At 29.8% G+C, this 23806-nt stretch overlaps 1 protein-coding gene across 1 annotated transcript in view; it reads left to right on the top strand.

Annotated features, from left to right (window-relative positions):
* Positions 1 to 23806, top strand: part of SK (small conductance calcium-activated potassium channel) — a 99996-nt gene that overhangs the window by 35089 nt on the left and 41101 nt on the right. The window contains exon 3 of the mRNA XM_088236391.1: positions 18374 to 18469. Coding sequence (XP_088092517.1) covers positions 18374 to 18469 — 96 coding nt within the window. The remainder of the gene's footprint in view (positions 1 to 18373; positions 18470 to 23806) is intronic.

Here is a 23806-nt window from a genome sequence, read left to right as displayed (position 1 = left end):
AATGGTAATAGCTAAAATTTAATTTTTAAAAAAAAGTAGACATCAGATATAGGTTGGTTAAGGATATTTCAATTAGCAGTAATTGTGATTATGCGTTGGTTGTAAATGGGGTCTCCAAATTAGGTGAGTCGAGTAACCCCAATGCCACTGAGTCGTCCAGCCCAAGTCGTCAGTTTTCGTCAGTCGTCATTTGAAAGCATTATTTCCAGTAAACAACTGGTCCGACAAGAAAAACAGCCACCGCTATTCACCCACAAAAGATGCAAAATTTTCATTCATTATTCGTAAAATAATAGTTAGCTTAAGGGATAATAAAGAACAATGAAATAGAAGTAAGAAAGTTACTCACCGAAGTAAAATATTAATAATCAGCTCTAAGTTAACCTATTCATGCGTTGCAATCCAAAGAAACACAGATACTAATCCGCACCGGCCACATTCTAGATGAGAAAAACTAAGAACGCCCTCTTTTGAGAACCGGAAGAGTTATCACCGATGAGTCTACTGGGGCCTAAAGACTACTAACCCCGGTCTCCCCTACATTTCAAACGTGAAGTTGTTATATGTAAATGAGCAAAAAAATATTTAAAAATATTGTATTTTTAATATGATAACACTGATTTCGAATAGATAAATAAGTTATTTATTATCATTATTATTATTATTATATTATATAAAGTATTAAAAATATATTTATTTAAAAATGAAGACACGAAATAATTTAAAAATTAATAAAGTCATTGTTTATTTAATCTCTCCACTATAAACTTACTCAATTGATTTAAACAAAATTTTAAAACAATTTGCCATTTTAAATTTGGGCACACGTGAATCTTTGAATGTTTGAATTCCTTAAAAATGTACCTGATAAACTTACGCAGGAGAAAAGGGTTTCTCACTTCCCGATAAAGAATTTGTAGAAATCCAAAGGTCGAGATATATCTCATTAAAAGTCCTTCTGGATTCTGCATAGCTAAGCGACATCCTATGAACGTGACTAAGGATAATGAGATTTCTACGTTTATCGGAAACTGAGAAATTGGTTCCTGTCTAAACGACACAGCACATAATTTTATTCCTTGAAGATATTCAAAAATTAATTTTACGTTTTGCTCTGCGTTTAACAGTTTTTAATTTGCTACGTTGTCGAATATTTTTATTTTGAAAGAAACTAAAGTTGATGTGAAAAATGTTTTGGAAAAATTATATGTATAAAAGGCTTAAAAGATGAGAGGCAATCAACAAAAAAATAAAACCGATCGCAAAAAATATATTATATCTATTGATTGATTTGGTGTTTATTTTGTAGAACTCCATATTAAAACTTATAATTAGAAATCAAACACTGATTTGAGTCTACTGAACAGTTTATTTTATTTTTACAAATATAAACATATAAACATTTAAAAATAAAAACTTCGTGACAATTGTTTCGCCTTATTAGGGCATTTTCAAACGAATGTGAAGATATTTGGATTGAATGTCCTTATATAGTTATATAATTCAAGGTACTTAAGTAGAAAATAAAAATAATCTTATGAACTATAGCATGTACATTAATCATAATTGAGGGAAAATGCCCTTATAAGGCGAAACAATTGTCACGAAATTTTTATTCTTATATTTTTATATTTGTAAAAATAATATAAAGTGTTCAGTAGACTCAAATCAGTGTTTGATTTCTAATTATAAGTTTTTTATATTATATCTCTTATGTTTTTGGTTTGCAAATGTATATTCCCTAATAACACATATATAATATTTTTGTCAATAAAAATAAATACTTGCGTTCCCGTGATTTACCTTAATATTTAATTTTACCGGCTATTTGTACTTAAAATATTGTACACATCACTTGTAAGAAGCATTTTGGAGTACGATTTTACAATCTAGGCTCCTCATTATTCTAGGCACCAAAATTGTATTAAAAAGGTCCAAAATAAGTTTTTACGATTTATTAATTGTAAATTAGGGGTTGGTATTGAATATTCAATTTATAATTTGTTACTGTTTATTTTGAAATTATTAAGACCAAGTGATAGGAGAGTTTTAACTGATTTATTAAATTTATATAAAATAATCCATTCTATGTTTGACATCCCAGCAATTTTATCACTAATTAATTTCCATGTACCGAAAAGGACAACTCGGTAAACCTACCAATACTGTGGCAACAATACTTCGACATCATATGGTAAAAATGTAGTCATCAATAGACTTCACTCTCTAGGCAGTAAGTACCAGGACGTTAGTGACTCATTTCACATGAAATTTAGTACATATAGAACGGCTCTTTTTCTTTATTTCATTGGTAATAGTTATATTTGTTACTATTGTTAAGAGTTGTTTTAAACTTCTTTATTAGTGTTTTTTTTTCTTTTTTCGTCTCTTTTCTTTAATTGATTTATAAGTAGAAAATATTTTTCTTCATCATTTTTTTTACATCATTTATATTTTTATACATAAATATATACTTTTTACCTAAGTATTAGTTTTAAATAATAAAACATATATTTTTTAATTTTTTTTTGATGTTATTCGAAATTGTTTTCCTAGTTTTTTTTTAACTGGTTCAAAGTATTTCTAATACCAAATTATCTTTTTTTATCGATAATTCTATAACTGGTAATATTTTATTATTTTATATAGTTTTTCTTTTTTAGACTTTCTCAATTTGTTAATTAATAATATTGTTTTAAATTCTCTGTATTACTAATGCTTACATGTATGTATATTTAATTGTATTTGTAACTAATATGTAAAAGGCACTGAGTGCCGTTTATTTCAATAAAATAAAATAAAATTTTCAGCGAGTTGCAAATAACTCACCATTAGAAAATGGAATCAAGTTGGAGTAGAGTGGGATTCGAGCCACAAACCTTTGAGCCAAGTCCGAGATATTAGCCACAGGACCAAAACCAGTTTCATACTATGTGAAATTAAAATAAATTAATGAAGTGAATTAATAAATTATGGATTAAATTAATGGTCCCGTTGCGGACTCATGCATCAGAGGTGCAAGATTCGCACCCCGCTCTACCACAACTTGATCATTTTTTGATTGTGGCTTTTTTACAACTTGTTGAAAATGCGCCCCAAAATTGATAATTTGGATAAATCATAAAAACGCAAATATAATTTTTCTAAAGTATTTAAATCTTGTTTATATAAGTGGTAAAGGGTTCACAATGGTAAGCAATGATTTTATTAAAATATTTCAAACCACCGTGATACACGTTTTTTCTTTTTTGAGTTTTTTTTAGGTTTCTGTAAAGTGGATCATTCGTACTCTTTGCCAAAGTGCCATTTTGAATCTTTTCTAGCGTTTCTCATCAGCGTTAATGTCAACCACATGGATAAATTTATAAACGAAGGCAAAAAATACGGCATAACAAGCCAGAAAAAATCAAGGGCATCCGAATGGCAGTGAAAATCTAATAATTTTGATTGAGGTTATTTCATTGTCTTGTACTTTAACAAAAGAAGTATACATTTAATTGAATTTACGCATAGAAAAGCAAATAATCTATCTTTTCAATTTTTTGTTTTTAAACATTCGTGTATAATATTAGGCTTTTTCTCAATTAATAGCAGGCTTTTTCTTTGTGGTATTGTAATCAAATTACCCTGTTTACCCACAGGAGTATCGGGTTCATTTTCTAATAAAATCTCATTATCAATTTGTTAACTTCGACCTGTTACGGTACAAAAAATTAACAAATAATTCATCATAACAATAATTATGAAAACAAAGTAAAATACGAGGGGGTTTGCATTGTGTGAACTTCTTGCATCATCGATGTGCTCAATTTTCTTAGGTATGCACCTTGTAAGATAATATATAACACGTACATACCTTTAAGTGTTGGGCGAACAAACCTTTCGCTGTCTTGGGAACAGTAATTCAATATTACATAAATTGGTGTCATTCACATCATTTGCCATATATCTGATAAGTTGCTAGCAGAAACGTTTTGTGACGCGCGTCACCATTTATGTATTACAAACAGTTATTTATTAGTTTAAGCACTCCCTTGACATCTCCAAAAACCGTTTTAAAGACCAAGGGTCTTCCTTTCAGTTTTGCTCGTGTAAAAAAATATTTTTTTCTCAATAAACGAGTAGGTTTTAAAAGCGTCAATTCCACAAGCCCCTATTAAAATTTAATTGATCTCTACTGCCTTCATTGTCCCTTTTACTGTTTGTTTGGCAAATCGTATGAATGGCTCAAATATTGTATTTTTTACTCATGACCATATATGTTTATTTTATTGCAATTACACGAATGGAAACAAAAACTGCGCTATTTTACTTGTATTTAATTTGATTTGAAAAATCCATTTAAACGATGGAATTGTGAATAAATTTTAGATCATACATTAAGACAATTGTTCTATCGGGCGAATGTGTGGTAAAATATGTATAAAAAGTGCACAAATGTTGAAATTCATGTATCACTGTGACTAGCATTATCGAAAAAAACAAGAAAGTACTGCGTTAATTTGGACGTTAGAGCGAATGGACAATGCAAATGTTGATGAATACAGAGAACGTGTAAAATCGAGCAAAGACATGACATGACTAAATCCTATAAATACTTGAAGATGAAAATGTTAAAATTCGGAATAATAAATGCGTTTATTAGAAGATATATGAATGTTGAGGAAACGAGGTATGTTTACAAAGAAATAGTACAACTATTTTCCATTCTCTCTACCAAACCATACTGTAAAACGGAGTGATGGTTTGTTTTTTTGTTTTATTTTAAAATTTTCAAAATTTCGACAACCTTCATACAAGTCACTAAAACCGTAATTTCATAAACACGCAATTATTGTCACTTATTTTTAGATTATAAACCACATCACTTTTGTATTATAAATAAAGTTATTAATACAATCAGCTAAAACTGAAATAATTCAAATTACTACATTTGATAAAAACAACGTGAGAAAGGCACACACTTCTTCCTTTTGATGAGAAAAAACACAACCATTGATTTGCTCATTTCAAACCCGGTTGATTTTTCAAACATACCTGGTAGTGTTCAAAATAAAATTTAAACAGAAAACAGCAAATTTGAAAAAACGCTGGAAGTGCTGTTAGGAAAAATAGACGCCGAATTTAACAGTAGGTTATTTGAAAATTGGATATTTACGCATCGGAAACCAAGTTCCACCTACATAACGTCTGAATTACGCTTATTCTTTTCAACGAAAATAATACTAATTGGAGTATAACAACAAAATACTTGGTTTGGGGAGTAGGCGTCTTAGTGAAATCATGGGTTTGTGGTGATTTGTCTTTGCTAGAAATGAGGAAATAAAAGAATGGACGCCAAAAATTTTAGGTTTATGAAATAAAAAAACTTCTTTTGAAACCGGCTGTCGTTCGAAAGCGAAGGCAATACGGTTGGCTAAGCCATTTACTGCGGACGCCCCCTAAGAGAGAGCTCTAATCACTCGAGAGACTTGGGAGGATGCAAATGAGCTGCCACCTTACGAAAAAGCTTTAAGGGTCTTTTTGGACTTTTTCCACTTATTACGAAGTGAAAATAAAATGATGACTGTGATGATGATATATTAATAAATATTTCTTAGGGATAAGTTTTTGCAGAAAAAGCATATGTGTTTAATAATTTAATAATAATTCACCATACAACTTAGGTCAAAGCTGTCGTGTGATAATCGCTAGCTCTTTGACTGATTGATTAGAAATCTTCTTTGGAATGAGGCAAGACAGCATCTTTGCACCGTTTTTTTGCATCGTATTGAAGAATTTTATGGTATGCACATAAATATCACTAATAAATTTAACGTATACATTTTACATGATTATTTAGTTGGATGTTAATATTTTAATTAAACTGCTTTAAGAAATTTCGCAAGAGACTGAAAATGATTTTAATGGAATACTTAATTACTTAAAGATACTTTGAATTTGTTTGCATGATTGCAGATAAACTCACCCACCCTCTCACACACTTACACTAACACACTAGCATGTATTGTACGAGTATTTTATGTATTTCTGTGGATATCTGTCATTGGTTTTATTCTCTGTAGATGGAGAGAAAACATTTAAAATCAACAGGTTGAAGAATTAAAGAAATGTGGTCTTCCAAACATAGGCAAATAGTGAATAATACAGTGTGTAAAGTGGGGGTAAAAAGTTATGTGAATGTCCAGACTTTCATATTTTGTTTTACAAAATAATTTCTATCCCTGTTGTATTATGTTAATTAACAACAAAATAAATTGATTGGTTTAAAATCGTTAATTGTAAATTGAAACTAGTACATCTTTTGCACTGAAAGTTATCTATAAGACAGCAAATTTAAAAAAATACGAAGCAGGTTATTCATTTTCTAAGAGTAAAAACTCTTTCAAAAAATATTGGAGGCTTAGAAAATAACTTCATTTGTTCAAAAAAATTGATTTCACTTCAGCAAAAACCGCTCTACATTTCCGTACAGTAAATTATTTAAATTAAGTTAAGTAGATGCTTAGTAAGCGTCTTGGCTGACAAAATATTCCTATCATAAATTTTCCTGACAGATTTACATAACAATGTCATCTATCGTAATACGCTTCACGCTTAAACAATTGAAGCCTACAATTCAATTGGTATTTAAAATAGCGGCAACGGCAAATTTATTATGTAGCCTAAGTTTTTTATAATATAACGTCTCTTTTTTTTTTAAAGTATATACTACCCAGTATCAACATTCACATTCTATCACTTCTTCTCAACCATTTTAATAATCCCACTTTGCTGTTTACCGGAGAGAGCATATCCAACCTCTTATCAAAACATGGACTATCATTTCGTTCTAGTAACGAGGAAACCCTTTTTATACCCATTTATCCTTTTAATTTTATTTCTTTTTCTTTCACATAAGTAGCTGCTCGATTTTAAACAATATTTAAAATTCACTTTCTGAATACTTGAGTTTTTCTTTTCGCCTTCTTTTTTTCTTCTCATCTCCCCTTCTCTTTTCATAGTAAAGTGTAGATTTTTAGTTTCTTTTTTTTTCTGTTTCAAAAAATATATATAAATTTAATATACATTTTGTTTTGGAAAAAAAAAATCTGTACAGATATTTCTAGAATATGCCCGTATATTCCATTATTAAATGCTAAAATAAGCATTATCGACGAAATCAAGAAACGAATTCTGCCTTAGTTTGGACATGTAAAACGGATTGAGCAGTTAAATAATAACTTAAAATATTTGCGTTGCAAATGTTGATGGATGCAGAAATCGAGAAAAACTCAAAAAATATGGCATGACCAAATTCAATAAATATTTGAAGATATATATTTTAAAAGTCGGAATAATTGGCGTGCGTGCATGAATAAAAATGTGAATTTAGAGAAACCAAGATATGTTTATAAAACAAACTGATATGGCGTTTTATTCTCTATACGGCGTTATGTTTTTTTTTAAGGTTTAATTTTGAATAAGGTTTCTAATTATGTTGCTGCAGATAAAAATGCTGTCCTTAAGTATTGAAGTAATAAATTATTACTTAACCTACAAATGTTATTTTTGTTTCGATCTGCTTTTAAGCAGATCAGAAGAGCAGTAATTGGTATTTTAAATTTCAATTTATTTTTAATCCACCTAATAAAATGGAAAATATTTTGAGTTAGTCCAAATGTTTGTAGGCAAGACTAGATGTTACTCCCCAGGGAGTTATCAAAAACGACATTTATTGCAACTGAGAGAGAAAACATTTTTGAAAAGGTTATACATAACTTAAGGCATTTACGTAACTTACGACCGGTCATTGGCTGGTTGAAGTGGTCACTTTGCACACTGTGTAACATTCACAATTTTTCTTACGTTTGAACATTTACATTTTATCAATGTTACCACATCGGTCGGTTTTTTAAAACGGCTGAAACCTTCATCATGTCGATGAGATCCAGCTAATTGAATTGTTTCGAATAATGGCAAAATAATTAACATTACACAGTTTGTAAACGAAAAAGGACATAAAAGGAAATAAAAAAAAGAAGTGTGTAAGAAAAAAAATTAAATGTTTCCCTTTAAATTCCTATTCCTCAGAATTTCAAAATTTTATTGAGATATTTATCATTAAACAGCAGGAAAACTTTAGATGGTAATTATATTTATAGAAACTTCTTTAAAAATTTCGGTAAACTTAAAATCTTAAGTGCTTTGGTTCTTTTAACTTGTTAATTATAACGTTCATTATATTGAAATGCTTTTATTCGAAATCAAATAATCAAATTTTATTTAATGATAAAGTTTGCTGGCAGTATTATTTCAAACTTGACAGAAGAAATGATCAAATAAGTAATTATTTTGTAAATTTTCCAGTAATTGCTTTTACTGAATTCCACTGAATATTTGAAGTATCTACTTCAGTTAAATGAATAGTTATTTCTTAAACTCATTGATTATAAAGGTCGAATGAAAAATGAAAAGGTGATTTTATCGAAAAACAATAAAGACAACTTTTAATTAATGAGCAGTTTTAGCCATTTAACTTTAGAAAAATCCTAAAACTGCTGTAAATTTCTTTTAAATCTTAGAGCACTATCTTTTAAATCTTAAATCACATATCATTATATTTGAAAACAATGAATTAAAAAAAAACTTTAACTAATTTTCCTATAAATTTTCAAAAAGTTGACAAAATGTGAAAATCTACTGCTCATCTTTTACATGTTTGGATCTCAATCCAAGATAAGAAACAAAAAAGGAGAGGAAAAAATATTTATGATGCAAATGGCGATGGACGCAAAAAACGAGGAAGACCAAAAAATTGCTTACCTAAATTCAAAAAGTAGTTGAAGATGGACCTGTCAAATGTCAAAATAATCAACAAAAGGGTATAATACGATGTGTACATGTAGAGGAAGCGAGGATTGTATGTAAATACAGAAATCTGGCATTCTATCCTCTCCCCTACATCTGCGGATATACGGCGTGGTGATTTGGTAGAGGAAATCACTCTAAAGATACCGTCAAGACCTCTGTGTACCGCATAACCGTTCATTACGAGCACTATATATTGGCACCGCTTTCCTATGAAACCAGAGCTTTACTGTCCCAAAAACATACGCGCGTTACGGTATTTTGTAGTCACGATACATGCAAAAAATGAGAAATTTTAAATGGTAAACATGTATCTTTCATAGGCAGTTGCTTCAATTATATAAAGTTATATAATATTGTTTGTGTAATTTCTTAAAACATGAAAAAATATTAGCTCATGCTCGCAGCGCGGGCAAAAGAACCCCCCGTAACGAAACTCCGGGTGGTGCTAACGGGCGTCTTGGACACGTACAATAAACTTTACTGTTTGCACGTGTGACGAATGAAATTATCTTTCTCGTTTCAAAAAAACCTTTATTATGAATAGGGAGATGTAAAAAGTGTGTTAGGCAACTGTATGTTAGGATTACTATTTTATTAAATACTTCGCAACATGCGACACATTGGTAAACTTTCTAGTGTATGGGTGATAAATCTCTGATTTTTGATAAAATACTTTTTCTGTTCCCAATAAACATTTGTTATTGAATTAAAAATATAATTTATTGAATTAATAAAAAAAATTCAAACTGATACGTAAATGTATAAAAGAGGAATACTGAAAATCTTGACCTATAATTTATTGAGTTTATGAGATACTAAAGTTGTTACATGCAATGTGTAGCAGCTACACATTATCGGGAAAAGACAGTAAGAGAAAAATATTTTCTATATTTTTTGATATGTCAATCGCAAGCGCAGGCGCAAGGGCACATTTGGTATATATTTGACAGGCCTAATTTTAGAACGGAGAACGGACCGTAGATCTGATTAGGGTGGAAAAGCAAACATGGGATAAAAGGATTTTCCAGTGTACACTGAATAAATTAAACTTTATATGTCATTTCTTGCTACATACCCAAAAATATGCCTATCATTTTCCAAACAGATATTGCCTTCCTTATAAACAAATTTACCGATGAGATCTTAAGCACTTAAATTTTAACCTTTGTTTCAGTCAAAGCCCAAAAAAAACTATGTTTTTTATTAAGTACCTACATGATATTATTTTACGAGTCTAATACAGTTTATATATTTTTTTTTAGTGTATTTATTTATGTAGTAGGGCACACATAGCATACATATTCTAATAATAACATTGCAAATATATTTAATTCATAAATTGTTTATCACACATGTCTTGACCATTATTTTAAATTTTGATATGTTTTTTTCTTCATAAATATTTTTTTCCATTTCGTAATACTTTTTAATTGCTTTAAATAAAATTGAATTTTGTTCTTTTCTCTAGTATTGTGATCGTGTTCATGCTGGTTCCGATCAATTTTTTTCCAAAATTCTGTTTTTTTTTATTAGAGTTTATAATTTTATGAACAAATATCATTGTATTGTAAAATATTCTTTGTTTATATGTTAATAATTTCATTTCATTTACCATTGACTTTACCCTCGTGTATCTGTTTTTTTTAATGATTCTAAACGCTTTATTTTGTAATACAGTTAGTTTATCTATGTATCAAAGTGAGTGTATCAAAAAACAAAGTATTAGTTTTATTTCTCCAAATTTAATACAGTTAATCAGTGAATCTCACGCTCATCAAAAAAGGTTTAAACTTTTAAAATTCACAAAAATCAACCAATAGGATGGAAGTATTAAGGTAAAACGGATGTTTAAACAAAGGTACAAAGAAATTTTTTACACTATACTATGTCTAAAGTGTAAAGTGGCCAAAATCTTAAGTCTGGTCATGTCAAAAGCAGGCAGAACCGAAGGGCATGTACGACAAGATGTATGAATGTGGAAGAGGCTAGGATTTTATGCCAGGAGAGACGTGTGTGGCGGTCCATTTTCTCTGCCTACCCCTACGGGGAAATGGCGTGATGGTATTAGTAGTTATAAACGTCAATCTACATTATACAATTCAACAATTAATTATCCTTTATATAATAAATTGCCAATAATAATAAAAAAATCACCAATCAGTAAAATTAACTCGAAAAACGAATAAATTAAAATCAATAACACAATTAATATCAACAAACCATAATCAATCAACATGAATTCAATGCTAAGCGGTCTTGTCTAGCAAATATTTTTCGACTCTATAGTAATTCTTTCTTAAAAGTTTGTGCTTGATAAAATCTTCTAATTTTTTTTTGGCAAAACCCTAATTTCAAGAGGTACCTTGTTAAATTCAATGCAGTTTTAGGCAAAATAATAATAATTTTTTTGCTGTTGTGGGCACCACAAGCTTATTTTTTTGAACAATTAAATAATAAATAATACGATGCTTTCCAAAAATATACAAACAGGTGCAGGATTTCAATTATATGCAAAAATACAACAATCTAATTGACAGTTTAATCAGCTGTGTAGATTATTACACCTGCATTGTATAATTATAATGAAAATTTAATATGTGCGCTTACCTTACTTAGTGGGGATTATTTCCGTAGAAGATTGATTAGAAACCGCGGTTTCATTAAACGGAACGGTTTCTCTTCAGAAATGCATAATTTACTAGACATCCAATTCTCTCAAAGTGAAATGAAATTTCACTCAAACTATTTACTGCCATTGTCTTCACGATCCCACATACAAGATATTGGGAACGGTGGGGATCCACTAATCGATCCCAGAACAATTAAAATCAGAAAAGATTAAAAGAAATAACAAGCATTATTGTCTTACAATAGAAAACAGTAAATAACAACATTCAACTTTGCATTAAATAAATAATCACTTAAATAATATGTAATTTATATTTAAATCACTAATTTTTTGGTTAAAAAACTTTATTAAATGTTGATAAATAACTGCCCATAATCACTTACCGATTTTTTTTATGTCAACCCGAGACGCGTTCGTCTCTTCATCGGGACATCAATGAAACTAATATGCAAATTTCACTATACACCTTCATCGTAGTTATTGCACAAAAATATAAAACCAACGTACTGGCACGACACGTGCTTTTTTATTTATTATTAAATCAGACAATTTTTAGTACTCCAAAGAATAACAAAAACCTCATTTTGGGACAGAAAAGTATTTACATAAAAGTTTCGTAATAATATAGTAATAAGTGAAAATATGTTTATAAAACTCAAGTAATATAGCAACTTAAGTAAATATCATATAAAATGCAATGAAATTAAAACAAAACATTTTAATAAACATTTACAGTGAGTTAGAAATATCTAAAGTAAAACAAAAACTTTAAACATTATAATAAAATAAATAAAACAACTTTGTTTTTAACCATTAATTCAAGTGTAAAATTTATACTTAAAACATTATTTCACCTTCTACGAACCTCTTCAAGAAGTTTTTTTTTTTTTTGTATTCTTTAGGATAATTACAATATTAATTATTTAACATCCCTACCAGCAGGACTTTGCGACCTACCGGTAGGACGCATATTTTTTCGATATTTAAAGATTTTTAGACCTGCTGGCAGGATGAAATTTTTATACATTTTTTAATGCGTCTCTTTTTTTCTTAGCAAAATGTTTAATAATGTGCCTACGACCAGTCTAGCCAAAATAGCTGCGAATGTAAGACGTGACGTCTGCGTACGGGCAAAAGTTGCATTTTTCACGAACAAAATGGCGAAAACGCACATAGGTCATAGAAAATGCCATAAGAACGCCCTTATTTAGTTATGCAAATCGTACTTTATAATGACTACTGCTAGCGGGACCCGTTCCCTCAGGCGGTCCCTTCCGGAAGCACCTTACAGAAGGGGTTACCAATGAGGGATTTTGCTTATTGTCAGGGTTGGTCCTGTAAGATTTCCTGGAAGATCGTCGGGTCACCAACGTAAGATTTAGATGTTCGATGTTTGATAAGTGTTTATTACATGGCGAATAAATAATGGTTTGAATTATGTTGTGAGAGTGTTACGGCAATGATGTGTTTAACTGACCGGGTTGACTGACGTGACCATGCCTTGTGGTCTCTATGTATACTGCAATTCTTTTTTCTTAATGTTTTTATAGCCGAAACAAAGTTAACGCACTCAAAAACGTTCCTTTTATGTAGAAAAAAGTATGTTGTCCAAAACTCTTGCTCTTGAAGGATATATTGTATTGCATTCAATATAAAATGTTGACTTGCTTCTTAGGTCGTTGCTATATATTTCGGGTGAAATCATAACACGTATGTGTGCCATTGATCAATGAACTATGAAACCCACATACTTATGATTAAGATACCTACACATATAAACACAAACCGATCAACAACCTCTGAAAACATGATTATTGAATTGAACAAAGAATGATTATGGATATAAAATGTTGTTGTAAAAATGATAGACCAAAGCAATTAGGATGTTGCAGCATAAACAAAATGTTTGCTGCTGCTAAAATTCTCTACTAGGATGGTCATCTGTGACCACAAATAGCGGGCCTCAAAAAAAAGGCAGATTATACATTGATACATTTGAGTTTTTCCCCAACATTTTATTGAAAGCCTGCTTTTCGGTATCGCTACAGTCCGTTCCAGTGACTAATTCTAGCAGCAGCAAATATTTCACTCATTTTAAAGCACCAAAAAAACTTGTTTAGAGCCTATAAACTATTTTTACTTATTGAAAATACAATAATCTTTTCTTATTTTAAAAAAACGTTGAAATACGAAATAAAAAATAAATGTAAATAACAAAATTAAATGGTTTTAAATAGTTTTTTTAGATAGTGCGTAATAGGGTTATATGGTAGATAAAATATTATGGATTGTCCAGAAAAAAGAATGCAAGAAAAAGAAAGATAGTTTTATATTATAGGCTTTAACAAAGCTTTCAACATAATTACATTGTTATATGTTTCTGGTAACAATGCAGTGTTTTACTGTTCCAGAAATCCGCTTTTACCATGACTATTCCATTTTGTGTAGAGCTGTCTTCTACAATCACAATCGTATTAAATTTCATTTTCTTATGTTCTCTGGTAAATGACAAAGAATATCAGAGTTCTTTTACAAATTATATTACTGTAGTGTGTGCATAAAATGTTATATTTTTTAATCTAGCTGTTATCTTTTCTAAACCTAAAAAAATGCACCTGCGGTTTTATTTTAATCTTGGACTTTTTTTTGCGTTCATTATTGGTTTGGTTTTAAATCTCGAGTTTGTGATATTTAATTTCGGAATTAATTTGGTTGTACCTTTTTTTGAAATCCTTAACTTGAATGAATCTAATAAAATATAATAAAAAGCAATTCTACCAATATGTGTCAATAAAAAAAAAAAAAATTAATACAATGAAACTCATAGCATATGCTTAATCTTTTATTTTTGCTTTGGAATTTTTTCTCATTTGAATATAAAAAAAAACTGTCATTGTGACGATTTCTTGTTTTCAATAGAAAATCACATTTAAATAAAATAATGCATAAAACAAACGTTAATTCATTTTAAGATTTGAGACGGTGCAAATAAAAATTTAAAAAAACATATTCATGTATTTTTTTACCTTTTTCTTCAATGTGCAAATAAACTTTTTTTTGACCAGTTTGTTTTTTAATTGCTGAAAGATATTGTATTTAGCAATAATTTCACTAAGTTATATTTATTTTTGTACCTAAGATCTAAAATCTTTTTAAAGAATCTACATTATCCACAATTCTTAATGCGCTTCATTTAAAGTACGATGGTAAAATTAGCAAAGGCGTTTTAACCTCTTTAATTATACCTCTTCTCTCTTTGTAGTTTTAAAAAAGCTTTACATTAGTTTCGAATTAATGGAATATATATGTCAAAAAATTGGCATATATTAGACCCGTGATGTGGTCCCGCGCTAATGTCACGCATGGGTTCAAACCTCGTTCGACCTCAATATTATTTCCGTGTTCAACGTAAGTTATTTTTGACTTTTTTTAAATGGTCTAGAATAATTTAAATATTCAGGAATCAATATAAATTATAAGAAAGCAAATAGTTATTTTTAAAATATTTTTTTACTATGTAAAAAACATTAATTTTATCTATATTTATTAACTTTTGACTAAATCAGAGGTCTACACAAAAAAACTACAAAATAATAATTGTGATTTATGTTTTAAAATAAGGTTTTATAAACAACCAATAAAAATAAGAAACAAAAAAATGTTTTTTTTTACCCTAAACTAGATTATCATTCATTTTGGATTTGTACTTTAAATTTTGTAGGTTCCTATTTAATTATTTTTCAAGAACTAAGTAGGCCAATAAAAATTCCTAAGGCATAGATTTTACAAACAAATACAATTTATTTGAGATAAAGTTATCTTTAGACAAATCGTTTACACTAGAAAAAAGTTTCTGAAAATGTTCTTTAATAAAAAGCTCTGATTTCTAAGTAAAAGGTTTTTTTAAATAATATTTTGTTTTACGAAATAAGAATACGATTTAAACATTTTTCAAACGAATATAAAATTTTAAAAAATTAGCTGCATTATTGTTGGTTGGTAACTGGTTGTTATTGAAATATTAAAATTATTTAATTTAAAATACTTTTTTATTCTATCATTTATTTGCACCACAACAGATTAGAAGACCAAATTATCTTCATCATTATTACGTTTCCACACCTAATGGTGAATCAATTGCAGCGTATCTTGATCATTTGTACTACATGGAGGTAAGATGATCAGTCTAACGCTTCAAATACCTGTCCAGGGACTATGAAATATCACTCTCTAAAAACACCGTTTGAAATAAATATTTCATTTTAACCATATCGAGAATCGAGCCCAAGACCTCTTGCATGGTAAGCAAACGCGCTGACCGTTACACCACAAAGCTGACTTTTACTACTGCTTTCATAATAATTTATTTATATAATTATTATTGATAACCTTTAATTAACTGTGTGAAAAAACTCCCTTGAGTTACTATGTGGTAAAACTAAGGTTAAAAATTACGCTACGATGTCGAATTATAGAGGCCCAATTATGGGGGTGAATTACAACACAGAATATCTCGGCTTCAGAAATATCTTTTTTTTTTCATGATTTTATTTTATTTTGTAGGTCCAATGTAAATAATGTATTTTTATGCTGGAAAATACGACATAAGCGAAATATTCCTGTTATATGCATTAACGCCAAAAAAAAACCAGATTATATGCATTCGCATATGAAAATGCGTGTAAAAATGCAAATTAATGCACGTAATCTGTGAAGGTCATATTCCATTGATCAATGACACAAACGTGTAATAATTTCTTTTCAAATATAGAGTAACGACTGCAAAAGAAATTCTGCGTTTTCCATCGTATACAATACATTATATTCTGCAATACCAACAGTACTGCACATAAGACATAAGAATCCGTCTCATAAGAACAACGTCCTTAAGTACATTTACTTCGTTCTTACAATGGAGACGTAAAACACATAGCAACGCAGCCTGTAAAGAGACCACAGGGCGTGGTAACGTCAGTCAGTCCAAAGAGTCAGCCCAATCGAGTCAACGGAGTCACTCAGTTGCAGCATGTAGTTCAAGTACAGTTAGTTCCATTACGCTCGCGCTTTATAAAAAAGTGTAGTAACTAATTCAACATGCAATAAAGACGCATTAAATATTAACCTCGTGTGTTAAGTCAATCTCCAACTGGGGTAGGAGCTACAACACCCATCACAAATTCTACAAATCTAATGTCTTCTTATTAAAAATAGTTAAGGAATGAATTTCAACCAAATTTTCTGCACTATTTTTTTTACAAACGTTAGTATCCAAGAAGGAAATAGCTTTGTCTCTCCTTTCTTACGGTATAACCATTATCATTTTATACTAAGTCATGTTGTTTTAGTATATTTACAAACATGATTAATTGTGTGTACATATCTTTTATAAAATATTGCTATAATTGTATGCGGGTTTATGAAACCTTTGTCCTTCATTACGTTTGAACAAAATCAAACAAAAAACACAAGTGTTGCTTATTCTGTTAATTTTATTTTAACATCGTCATGAAAATGGACTCGTGTCATTTATTCAAACCGATACATTTTTATTTTTTTTAGCTGGTAAATATAGTACTGTTTTTTTACACAATTTGCAAAAGTTCGAAACAAAAAATATGATTTAAAAAGGCAGAAATAAAGAACGGTGATTTATTTTGTAATATAGCGATATTGCATCAATATACCGAGCCTCAAAAGTACCATTCTGGTAATTTTTACACCACTATCCTGTATTAATAACCCTCTTCATCGTACTCTAGCGTTTGAGAAGTTTCATAAATGACAGTGCTGAGTAAGATTACAAAATCTTTATGTATTTCTCTAGAGACGGGTTTCCGTGGTTATTACATTGTAAGACATATCCCAAAGTTTTGCGTCCGTACGCACATAATACGATTATACTAAGCATCTTTGTTGTTTGAGACTAGGAAGTTCACACTAGATCGTTTAAATAATATCCAATCAAGTTTTGAACGGATGAACGCAATAATTTAAATGACGGTGTCAAAAGTTCAAATCTAAACATAAATTAACATAATTTAAATACATGTCAATAACAACTATCACTTAGTATCCAAATTATACAAATTGGGATTAGATGCGTTGAAAGATTATCCAGATTTGATACAATTATATTATTTCATTATAAACATAAAAAAATATAAAGTTATGATTCGTAAATGATACGCGATGAAGATTATGTGGGATTTATTTTTCACTGAATTTAAAATGGTAATTATAATATTTTATCAAGAACTTCAGAAATTAGGGTTAGTAGAAGAGGATGTCAGCGTTAAATAGAAGGCGATCTGTCAGGAGTTCTTTGTTTCATAAAATTTTGACAGCGCAGTTGTTGACCAGTCTTCATTTCGAGAGATGTTCTGGCACATAACTTCCCCTCCAGCTGATGACGCCAGTTTTAAACACTTTTATTACTTCTTATTGCAAAAGAACTTCAAACCTGATTCATGACTGTTTACTCTTAAAAGGCTGTGGTACAAAATTATTTTACTTGCGAGGATGTAACATCGTATTTTCTCAAGCAAAAGACAGAATATTCTAAATTTCATACATTAAAAAAAAAAACAAAGACATACTCGTAATGTTAAATAAATTTTTATCCATTATTTATAACAATTGTAATGTAATTTAGGCCTGCTTTATTTTTTTACCGAATATGTCAGCAGAAAAAAAAACATTTTTTTTATTTAGTCGTGTATTCATTTTCACAGTGCTCGCGTGTGAACTGCGGCCAAATTTTCGTATTGTCCCAGCCTTCTATCCTACGTGGTCGAGGTTGTTGTATTTCCTACGTGTAAACGATATGTTTTTGATATGTTTTGTTATGTACAAAGTTTACGAAATAATAATATATTTTTCTTTTCTTTTCAGGCTTCGTTCTATTCAACTGCTTTAAAGACCCTAATTTCAGTATCAACGGTCATCCTTCTGGGATTGATTGTGGCCTACCATGCATTGGAAGTACAGGTATTCAAAAATACAAATTCTTAAATTTTTTTTTACCTGCAAAAAATACACTTTGTGACTTGTGACTTGTTGCGTCTTAAAATATTAATCAAACTAATTTCCTCTATTAACTGTAATGTGATACTTTGTGTGAGCTTAGCCCCTATGGTGATAGTCTCAGATGCTAGCCTTACACATGGATTGTTTTTGATCGATTTCCGGTGAAATCATAAAAAAGTAATTTTACTGAAGACTGGGTATTCTATGCTATCATTCACTTCTGAACTTTGGTGTCGTGGCTTGTTGTAGCTTTAGGCAAGTGCAGTGGAGTAGCCACATTCACGTAAAAGCAAATTATATGAAATTGAAATTTTGCATATTTCGTGTATATTTTTAAAAATTGTTTTTTGTCATTAAAATATTTGATAAACGTAAATGACATATTTTAAAAGGTTGACATAAAAAAAAAGATTTACAATGAAGTGTCTAAAGACATATCGGTTGATGTATTCCTACAGCAAAAAGAGGTATACAAAAGATATATAATTAGCTCACTTTTCGAATTATGATACTTACCGAGAGAGCAATATTTTGTCTTCTAAGATAGTAATAGCTACTTCTTTTATGTTATTTTTATATTAAATAGTTTTAAAAATTTTATTTTAGGTTGTTTTGAACCTGATAGTTAAAAAACACGCATACGGCATATAGAGTCGCTTATATGGAGAAAACCCATTCTATAATTATTAACCATGAAGTGAACTACAAAGTACAGCAATTTAATATGCTATAGGTATTCGGGTCAAAAATCGACAAACCAAAACCGTCCGTTACACGTTTGTTGTTGAACTAAAAATCAAACCAAAAACCTTACTTAATAATTGGAAAGCTTTTGTTATAGACAATAGAGCTCAAGCTGACTTTTGGACAGACGTTTTATATCATAAATTATTGAAATGTTTACATACTAATACATAAGGATTTATGTGATAATCTGTCGATTGGCTTAAAAAAAATCATTTTTAGGAGAAATTTAAAATATTGAAACCAATACATTTATATTACATTCTACGATCTCTTGTTATCTGATTTTTTGTATGCCTAAATGTTTGCAGTTAAGTACTGGCATAGTTGAAGAAATAATTCTGATAATTTTACTCCCAAAAATATGAATTTATTTACCTCAATTTATTACTAGTCCACCTCGTGAACTAATAATCAGGGCTTTTACCTAACATGCAAGTGGTCTAAGGTTCGATTTTTGAAATGTTTAATGTATAATATTTATTTAAAAATGTATTTTTAAATAAGTATATTAATTTAACCTAGACGGGTAACAGAAGAGTAAGACTAATCAATTTACATTCTTGTGACAATAAGTACTTTCTTGTAACTCTGGGGGTGGTGTATTAATGGAGTGATATATGCACAATTGTTAGCAAAAGGGAATAAAAATTATTACTTAACCAAACAACTACAAGTAATTTGCTTTGTAAATTTATTTTGTTGACAATTGCATTTATTTTTTTAACTATTGTAGTCTCCATTACTTTACGAGCTATTTAACCATCGCGCAATGCAGACTGTAAATATAAGTTAGAAGTTAATTAATAAATACCAAACTAGCAGACCCAATAGACGTTGTCCTGCCCAAACGTTAGCTTGCCTGCTATTAGCTTAAAAAATACTTTTTATTGATAAGTAGGTACCTAGGTAATTGTTTGTGATTCAATTTAAATACTAAAAATTGATAATATTCCAACATTGAATTAAAGTAGGTACCTAGGTACTTGTTAATGGTTGAATTCCAAAACATAAAATAAATATTTTTTTCAAATATGGCATTCTTTTTGCAAACGGTTTGCGAGGGGTATACTTATGTAAGAATACGATTTTTTTTAATGTATTAAATTTAATATTATTTTAGTATTACCAAACATCCAGTAAAAAAAAATGGGAAGAAATTATAAAGAATCTGATTGGAATCCATAAAAAGCAAATTTTGTTTATAAATATTCAAAAACAAACTTTTTTTATACACAAAAAACACCATCTTTCCATTTTTTGTAAATGCATTCTCCCCAAATGCAACTCCGGTAGATCGATGAAAAAAACACTTATGCTTCTAACTTATTTTTTACAAATTAGATTGAAAAGTTAAATATCTACGAACACGCACAGCGCAAAGATCTATATTTATCTGAAAACCACACGTAAATCGGTTAAGCCGTTTAGGAGAAGTTTGTTTAGGAAATTACATATTTAAAGATAGCTTTTTTACTACCAATATGTACCAAAAAACATTTTCATATTATTTGCAGAAGCCATATTAAGCAAGCGAACTGCCATAGGTATTTAGCCATCAATGGTTATGGGTGAATTCTGCCTTGCATTTGCACGGCTTTCGAGTATGTAAAACAGTGCATAAGATCTCGCTCTAGTATAATTATTGGAAACATACAAACTGATCTCTTTCAGTATATTTGGATTATCTAGCCTTCCAGAAATCAGGTTATAGAAATATTTTTCTAGAAAAGTTAGACGACGAGATTCAAAGGTGTTGTAATCCAGCATCCGTGCAAAAAAAATGATTGATACAAGAATAGATAAATATTATTTTCTCTAAGATATAAGCATCGCAAAAATTCTTTTTGAAACTTCTCTATTTTAAAGGTGTGATTTTAAAGGGTCCCATATTAAGGAACAGTATTTTAGTATGCTGCGGACTAGTGTTTTATACAATGAGCGAATTGCAGTAGTATAATTAAGATATTTAGAGTTGTGAAGTACAAATCAAAGCATTGTAATAGTTTCACTTGTTTGATTTCCTTCGACTAATTTTTTTCATAAACGTTAAGGTATTATTATTTAATTTTTGTAATATTTGAAGCACTAACTTTGTGGTTATTCATTATATGAAAATAAATAACACAGCTTTGAAACCGGCCGGTAGGAAAAATAAGTGCTTAAAAGCAAAGTAGTTTTTATTAATTTAATGTTTATGGTATTTGTCAACCGATTTCCGTAAAAATATGGTCTCTCGTTATACTGAGTTCCTTTGGGAAACTCCAAGTTAATTTATATGCCATTAAACTTCCGATACGTTCTGAAAATGCTTAGCCGTAACCGAGAAATATTATAGTCCACACATATTGAGAGAAGTTATTACCCTGTCCTGAAATACTGCAAACAAATAGTTTGAAATACTGGGAATAACCATTTTAAATAGCATTAATATCACATTGTGACCCAATTTACATTTTAACTACGATTAATTTTATACTGAAAATTTGATTTATGTTATTAACTAACACTTTTTGATAGAATTCCATCAAAATTACTCGTATATAATATCTCTACACAACTTATGCACAACACTCTTTTTTCTTTCGTTCTTGTTCAAATTATAGTTTTTTTTTTCATCTTTTGATATATTAAATATTCCCCATATTTTTTTAAAAAATGAATAAAGACTCTTTCTATCTATCTGCAAAACACTTACACTTGCTTTTTAATGATACACACTAGGGTCCTTATTTTCCGACTTTTAAAAAATTGAGTGAGCTCTCCGTCATATGATTTTCTACCTTAAAATAATGTTTTTTTTTAAGGATTTAGAAGTCGCTACCATAAGTCAAAAATTCAAAAAAAAAACATTGAATGGCCACTTAACTAAAGATCCGGTTTATTGAATCTGGCACGTTTATCACCCTATTTTTAAGTGAAAAAGCATACAAAAAGACTCATTAGCTCTGTACAGTTAACCCCTCTCCATTACCTTCCCCAGCCCTTATTCCTTCTCCAACTTCTTTCCTACGCCTACGCATCAAGATTCGCACCTCATTTTGAAGGCAATCATTAGCTAGAGCGCATGCATTTTCTTTCCCCAGCCATAAATTGAGTGATAGAAAATCTGCTGTTGTTGTAGCATCTACTTAAAAAAGTGCAGGACATGACCCTTAATAATTAAACATTAATAAATCTTTTATTCGCCGGCAGCGTTTAAAAAATCAAAAATCAATAGCAGAGTCACTTAAATAAACAGGTCAAACTTGATTTTCCATTAACGATTCATTGGGATCTCCAGTTAATTGAAGATATAAGCGTTCATAAAACTGTAGATCATCTGTCAATTTTGGTATCAGGACTTGGAGTTGTTCAGCTCTTATCGGTTCCAAAATTGGATCGTGGAACAGGCGAAACACGTGCGCCAGCCGTTAACGAAACAATAAATTCAAATGACTTGAGCGATAAAATAAAAAAAATATGTTTTGACACTACAGCTGTAAACACATGTTTGAAAAATAAAATTTGTGTTCTTTTGGAGCAGAAAATGGAAAAATAAATGATTGGCTGGCTTGTCACCATCATATAATAGAAATTATGTTAGAAGCTAAAGTAAGTCAATCGCTCGGTATATTGAGTTGCCCTGATATCCAATTGTTTAAAAAAAATATGATAAAAGTGATTATAAAACAGTAATTTTTGATACCACGTCCTCAAAAATCATAGAAAATGAAGCTTCAGACAGGATTTCATTTGTTCAAAATCAACTACAAGTATATCAACCTCAAGATTACTATAAAGAGCTGCTGAATGATACGATCATTTACTTGGGTGGAGTTCCAAAAAAAAGAGTTTTATTTAAGAGGCCTGCTGGCCTTCACCGCGCTAGATGGATGGCTAAAACTATGTATGGCTTGAAGATTTTCCTATTTAAACGTCAGTTTAAACTGAGGAAAAAGGAAGGGAAAGCAATAAATAAAATACGTATTTTCACAGTCATCATATATTTAAAATACTGGCTTCAAGCCTCTGTTGTATATTGACTCCCGAGAAACGACTTACAATTATTAGAGGACTTTGCGTCCTTTAAAAATATAAACCGATCAATGGCCAAAGTCTCTATGAAAAAAATACTGGGCCATGTATGGTATTTGTCGGAAGAATTTGTGTCCTTTGCATTTTTCGACAACGAACTTTACAAGATAAAAAAAATAATAGATGTATTAAGAATCAAAAGTAAAGAGGATTGCCCAAAAATAAAGAGCATTAATGTCGAACACACACCAAAAAAAGAATACAAGACTTTGTGACTAGCAATTCTTTGCATTTTTTCCAGATACTGGGTATCTCATTAGAGTTTTCGTATAAAGATGTTGAAACTTGGGAGGAAGACTCTGATTTTAAGGCTGCAAAGAAAATTGTCCAATATATGCGGGAAGTGAATAATATTGCTGAGCGCGGTGTTGCTTTATTGGAATAATATAATAAATTGATGACAATTGATGAAGAGCAAAAACATTGTTTTCTTTTGTTGGTAAAAGAGCACTGAAAAAAATATCCTGATACAAAAAA

Source organism: Micrasema longulum, unplaced genomic scaffold, assembly GCF_059751315.1.
Source record: "Micrasema longulum isolate JH-2025_06_02 unplaced genomic scaffold, ASM5975131v1 h1tg001554l, whole genome shotgun sequence".
Lineage (NCBI taxonomy): Eukaryota > Metazoa > Arthropoda > Insecta > Trichoptera > Brachycentridae > Micrasema > Micrasema longulum.
Note: the sequence above shows the minus strand (reverse complement) of the source record. Positions and strands in the feature narration are given on the sequence as shown.